Source organism: Penaeus japonicus, unplaced genomic scaffold (assembly GCF_977035675.1).
Source record: "Penaeus japonicus unplaced genomic scaffold, GWHDUDI00000001_assembly GWHDUDI00000027, whole genome shotgun sequence".
In the NCBI taxonomy this organism is placed as follows: domain Eukaryota; kingdom Metazoa; phylum Arthropoda; class Malacostraca; order Decapoda; family Penaeidae; genus Penaeus; species Penaeus japonicus.
Window position 1 is genome coordinate 14,712,379 of NW_028234429.1, and position 7,500 is coordinate 14,719,878.

Genomic DNA, 7,500 nt, shown 5'->3' on the forward strand with positions numbered 1-7,500 from the left:
TCAGATTAGTATGCATAATAACTGTAAATATGCTACACATGCCGTGTGCACAATTTAGCAACAGATAATACAATAGGTACCGATAAGTACGTTCCTAGAATTTTCCATAGGAACTGGTGTCGCTAAGGAAGAATTCCAATCACACACCCAATTGAGCTTGATGTCTAAGAAGAAGAAGAAGAAAAAAGCGAGCACATCATCTTTATCACATCTTCATCTCTATCACAAATTTCATAAGACGCCCAATTTCTTAAAGGCAAAGGGAAGGAACACAGATTTCAAACCAAGAAGGAAAAATGAACCAATTAACCAACCGGATTAGCAGGCTGATGAATGGTCAATTGCATAGCCCCCGAAGTGACAGGGCGGTTGTCGACAGAAACAGCTCCTGCACCGGGGTTTATATAGAGGAATGGTGGGTAGTTATCCTGGCTGAGGAAAACCACTTGACTACCACAGGGGCGACCTGCTATACTCATCAAGACGACCAGGACAGCGCTTGTTCGCAGTCTTGTAGCCTGTCTGTTGATATATCATTTATTAATATTATCATTTATAAAATTCTAATGATTATTTTTTTTTTATATTTTTATCATACTTATTCTTTATCATCATAGTTAACTATCGTTATCATAATTTTTCATCCTTATCATTATGATCATTATTGTCATTACAGTAATTATCATCATCACATTGATATAACCAATATCATCCTTAATAATATCATTATTACAATCATCATCATAACATAACTATTCTTCAGCGTCATGACTTCGACACATTTTATCTAATCTATAGAAAGGAAAAACAAAATAATGAAAAAGAAAGGGAGAGAAAAAGAGAGAACGGGTTAAAAATAGGGTAAAGAAAAGATGAACCATCAATAAAAAAGGGAAAAATGAAAATGGAAGAGAGGAAGATAAGGAGTCAGAAGAATAAATGAAAACAGGAAGAGAAAAATAGACGAAGGAAGAGACGATAAAAAGCATGAGCCTATTCCTTGACTCTTACTGACGCAGTCAAAGGTTCAAGGTCACAGAAGGTCAAAGGTTCATATCTTATGACTACTGCAAATGGTTCTCGTTTGTTGATTATCTTCATTATGATTAACTATTTTATCATTACTATCATCATTATTCTCATTAGCGTTAGCATTAATTTTATCATTCTTATTATCATTGCAATCATTATCATTGGTAATTATTATTATCACTATTATTATCAACCTTGCTATCATTATCCTTTTTATGATAATTAAATATATCATTATTATTATTACAACTATCATTATTATTGTTGCATCTATCAGAATCATCATCTTAATTAATGTTACTATTATTGTTATTATTATTATTACCGCTATCATCATCAATATCGTCATCCCTATTATCATTGTTACTACTAGTAGTAGTATTAGTAACTACTATTACAATTGTCACTATTACTATTATGAACTCTGTTATTAATTGTTATTGTCATTATTCTTCTGTATCATTATCGGGATTACAATAATTATCGTTATAACAGCCCTTAATAATCTTGATGATACAAAATAGTTATTATCATCATCATTACCATTATCATTTTCATCATTGTTATCATCGCTAGTTTTATTATTATAATTATTATTATCATTCTGCCACAGGCAACTAAAATAAAATTACGCAACGTAATCCAAGATCCGTACACGAAACACCGAAAGAAGTGTGATTAGATCCGACTATCAAAAAAGGGAAAAGAATTTCACAAAATAACAGAGGAAAATTCAACAGTAAAAAAAAATACATGGCCATCAGATCCACCCGGTGACAATACAAAGCTTAATTCTTCTTACATACGTAAAGAATGGACGTATTTACCATAACAATTACGATCAAATTCAAAGAGTGAATACAAAGGAACACGTACCTCATGCTGGTGCTCATCCTACCAAGGCCAAGGGCAGACTGCGTCCTCTGGATCCTCCTCGTCTGCTTAAATAACCGAGGCTGGGTCACTGTTTTTCTTTTTTTCTGTTTCATTCTTTTTTTTTTTTTTTTGGTTTTGGTTTTGTTTTGTTTACTCTTTACTTCGAACTGTTTTTTTTTCTTGAGGATATTTTCCTAGTCTTAGATTTTCTTTCTCTATTTTGAATTTTTGATTTTTCTCTGTTTTATGCTTTTCCTTAGCCTGTTACCAAATCGTTTATATTTCATATTGTTTATTTCCACTTTCTGCTATACCATTCACTTTTCTGAAGTTTACATCATTTTATTACTGTTTATTAATTATTCTTCCTATCATTACCATTCTGCTTCTTCACTATTTCTTACCATTATTCATGCCTTACACCTCTTTCTTTTTTTCCCTACATTATTCTAGTGAGTTTTCGTGTGAACTTTTATTTCCACCTTCCACATTACCAAGTCACCCTGCTACCCTCACCGGATTAATGATTAGTTTAAATCAGTTTTATTAATTTTCTAGCAATTCATATTTTTACACTTCTGCTCAAACTGTCTGCTCTTCTTCCAAACAACTATTTCTTCATGTTTTTTTATCATTTATAATTAATTTGTATTGTTCCTTTACCTGCCTTTATTCTTTATGTCGTCACTGTTCTTACCATTCCTCATTCCTTTACTATTTTTCTTCTTCATTCTTTCTTGCAGGGCTTCATTCTTCCATTCTTACCAATTATCCTTCTTTCTCTCTTACCACTCTTCTCCCTTACTTTCTTCCAATTTTCACTTTCTTTTCACTCCTCATTCTTACTATCTTACCAGTCCTCATGTTTACTTTCTTCCAATTCTTCCCTATTCCTTCTTCCTCTTCTTCTTTACTTACCAATCTTCATGGCTTTCTCATTTTTCTCCCTTCCCTCCATTCACTCAAATGAACTTTATTACCTTAATTCATCACGTCATCCTCGCCTTACCCGCATCTATCTCGGTGCGTTTTTCATTCATCATTCTACCTTCATGATGACTAAATCATATATCAAGGTTGCAATACGGAGGCAAACAATAGCACACATGGAGGCCTTGAAGCTCATTGATTGTTTGTTGATGATGGTAGTGAGGGAAATGAAGACTAAAGATGTTTTCGTTTGTGAATGTTACTGGAGATTTCAATTGTATTTTTCAAATTTTATGTTGTTTACACTTTCGCGAAAACGTCATTTTGGTTTAAAGTTGTGGTCATTTCAAAGAATCGATTTGTCCGAATTTTGATAGGAGTATTTGGAATCGGATATTTAACGTCTAATTTGCTTGTATTCGTATTGTGGAGCATGACAAGATATACATATATATACATATATATATATATATATATATATATATATATGTATATATATATATATATATAGATATATATATATATATATATATAATATATATATATATATATATATATATAAGCCGTTAAGTATACATGATTTCCCATAAAAATCATAAGTTTAAATACGATTAAGTCCGTGATTTGGTTCGTGACAGCAATACACATGACAATGATTTTCAAACGAATTGGAGTGAGTGCAAAAAAGTCAATATAGTTTTATTTTCACAATCCCGCTATCCCTCGGCTATCCCGCCTACCCTCCCGCATCGACAGGTCTGTGAATTCTATAAATGAGTCATGTTTTACGATGTCAGAATTAAATTGTCACAATAAGCATCAATCGAATTCTTTTTGTGAATATTTTTTTTTATTTTTTTTTTTTAGTTTCTCTTTAACGTTGTGTTTAAGATCGGTACCCCATTCACTGTATAGTTAAAACTATTCATGGTGTATTTTATGGCATTGATTTTCATAATGACTTACGGCCGCGTTAAAGGAGAAAAGAAGAAGAAGAAAAAAAAAAGAGCGATCATTTCATGCTTAAGGGTTCCTTACAAGAAGTTTTGTTATAATAAGTTCAAGGTTAAACCTCATATATATATATATATATATATATATATATATAAATATCACACATATTTATAGATATGCCGTGTGTGTGTGTGTGTGTGTGTGTGTGTGTGTGTGTGTGTGTGTGTGTGTGTGTGTGTGTGTGTGTGTGTGTGTGTGTGTGTGTGTGTGTGTGTGTGTGTGTGTGTGTGTGTGTGTGTGTGTGTGTGTGTGTGTGTGTGTGTGTGTGTGTGTGTGTGTGTGTGTGTGTGTGTGTGTGTGTGTGTGTGTGTGTGTGTGTGTGTGTGTGTGTGTGTGTGTGTGTGTGTGTGTGTGTGTGTGTGTGTGTGTGTGTGTGTGTGTGTGTGTGTGTGTGTGTGTGTGTGTGTGTGTGTGTGTGTGTGTGTGTGTGTGTGTGTGTGTGTGTGTGTGTGTGTGTGTGTGTGTGTGTGTGTGTGCACATATATGTATGTATGAATAAACACAAACACAGATACACATACACACACATATATTAACACGCAAACACACATACATATTCCATGTACGCAATGTTAGGACATTCGTTGATACAAAAGAGGCCTCGATAGATTCAGTATACAGATATACAAACGATGTAAAAACTATAATAACAAACAGAAATGGCATTCATTCGCCTTCACATTATTTCGTGTCCAATTGATAATCAAAATTTTGACTATCAGTTGAGCATTAAACCTTCAATGTAGTTTTCTTCTCAAAACGCACAAATCACAAAATCAGTAATATTAATATCAAACATATTGTGTAACAGATGCTGATTGTAACCATGTAACAAATTTCAAGTTTTGAACACTTACAAAAACAAAATCAAAAGCGAGTTCTACACCTTGGTATTAGCTCTTCATATTAGTTTAATAGGCGGTTAAAAAATACGCTTAGTTTATAACAAAAGTAATTTAAGAGTTCTTTGACCGTACAGTGGAATTAGGATGTTTGTTTATAAAAGAAGAGGCTCAGTCAGCGTTGTTGAAACTCATTGCCAAACAGACGGAGTGGCATTCAATTCTCCTTTTCCCACTCTTTTCTTTCTCTTATTCTTTATTTTCGCCAACCTCAAGTCACCTTTGTCATGGGTATCCATTTCGTAACATCTGTTAATTGTTTTTCTTTTTACTATCTTCATAATTTACTCATTTTCGAATCACTCGAGATGTCAACATGCAGTTTTGATAAAACATTACAAGATTAGCACATACCAAGGAAATATATATATATATATATATAGAGAGAGAGAGAGAGAGAGAGAAATAGCTAAATAAAGGCCCAAACATTGTTATACCGGGCCTAGTACTGCTTTCACAAACATAGAGGTCAGTCAGTAACCTTTTAAAATCTTATCTGAACTATACTGCAATAAGAATGCAATGTCCTTGTTTACTCTAATAATCATTATCTTTGCCCTCCATTGCTCGAAATATCTGAGGGTAATTCAGTTGTATTCTTTTTTGTTAAAGGTGGGTATAAATTGGTTGGTGACCTTATGTAATATATACATATACATTATATAAGTGTATATATATATATATATATATATATATATATATATATATATATTATATAACTATAGTTATATATATTATATAGATATATTTATATATATATATAGATATATTTATATATATCATATAGATATATCTATATATGTCATATAGATATATCTATATATGTCATATAGATATATTTATATATATCATATAGATATATTTATATATATCATATAGATATATTTATATATATCATATAGATATATTTATATATATCATATAGATATATTTATATATATCATATAGATATATCTATATATATCATATAGATATATCTATATATATCATATAGATATATCTACATATGTCATATAGATATCTATATATAAGATATAGATATATCTATATATATCATATAGATATATCTATATATATCATATAGATATATCTATATATATCATATAGATATATCTATATATCTCATATAGATATATCTATATATGTCAAATAGATATATCTATATATGTCATATAGATATATCTATATATGTCATATAGATATATCTATATATGTCATATAGATATATCTATATATGTCATATAGATATATCTATATATGTCATATAGATATATCTATATATGTCATATACATATATCTATATATGTCATATAGATATATCTATATATGTCATATAGATATATCTACATATGTCATATAGATATATCTATATATGTCATATAGATATATCTATATATCATATAGATATCTATATATGTCAAATAGATATATCTATATATGTCATATAGATATATCTATATATGTCATATAGATATATCTATATATGTCATATAGATATATCTATATATATCATATAGATATATCTATATATATCATATAGATATATCTATATATATCATATAGATATATCTATATATATCATATAGATATATCTATATATATCATATAGATATATCTATATATATCATATAGATATATCTATATATATCATATAGATATATCTATATATATATAATATATATATTATAATATATAGATATACTATATGATATATATATAATATATATATAAATATTAATATATATATATAATAATATATCTATATAATATATATATATAAATATATCATATAGATATATTTATATATATCATACAGATATATTTATATATATTATATAGATATATTTATATATATCTATTATATAGATATATATGTCTTTTGAATATATATATATATATATATATATATATATATATATATCTATTTATTTTTTTTTTTTTTTTTTCTTTACTTTAAAACGATTACTAATAATATTACATATTTTCTTGTTTAACATCTCTTGTTCTTTTGATTTTCGTGATTGTTACTTTACCTTGAGTTAAAGTGTTTCGATCCGGAATTGACATAAGGAAATCAACAATCAAATGCAACGTTTTTCCGTCTTGCATTTAAGATCAAAGGTCTCATTCTCGGACACTTCCCGCTGTCTAGTAGTAACTTCCAAAGAATATTTGACCTCCCATAGAAACATCACTCACTCATCACTCATCATTCTCGGCTCTCCTTGCCTGACGATTCCTCCTTCTGATACATATCACATCACAATTATCTCCATTCGACGTCATCACTTTCCCCGCCTTTTCCTTCCCGGAAGAGGTGGGTGTAATTTGTGGACTAGTGTGATGCAAATTTTCCACCGACTGGCAAAACGCGCGACTACAAGAAAGTTGAGAGACTTAAGAGTTTTAAAATATGTCCGAATAATTCACCATTCAGGTCTGTCCAGCGAGTGATAACGTTTTTATTATCATAATTTTATTCTATTTTACATAAATATATTTCAGCCATTTCAAATGAAGTTCCTGGACTGTATTTTCGCATAGGTATATCATTCCAGTATCGATGAAATAATGGAGTCAAGGCTATAATTAAAGAAGTGGTTTGGTTTAGCACGGGATTCCGATATTAAAGTTTTTAGCTTTTTTCAACGGTTAATGTACTGGCTTTTCCGCGTGGCACAAAAAGCCCCCCCCCCCCCAGAAAAAAAAAAAAAAAAATTATATATATATATATATATATATATAT

General features: G+C 29.7%; 1 protein-coding gene across 1 annotated transcript in view; it reads right to left on the minus strand.

Annotated features, from left to right (window-relative positions):
* Positions 1-2,072, minus strand: part of LOC122260905 (superoxide dismutase [Cu-Zn]) — a 5,979-nt gene extending 3,907 nt beyond the window's left edge. Inside the window, exons 1-2 of the mRNA XM_086552628.1 lie at positions 1,909-2,072; positions 315-522 (exon numbers count right to left, since the gene is read on the minus strand). Of these exons, the coding sequence (XP_086408754.1) occupies positions 315-522; positions 1,909-2,021 (321 nt within the window). The 5' untranslated portion in view covers positions 2,022-2,072. The remainder of the gene's footprint in view (positions 1-314; positions 523-1,908) is intronic.
* Positions 2,073-7,500: the final 5,428 nt, after the last annotated feature.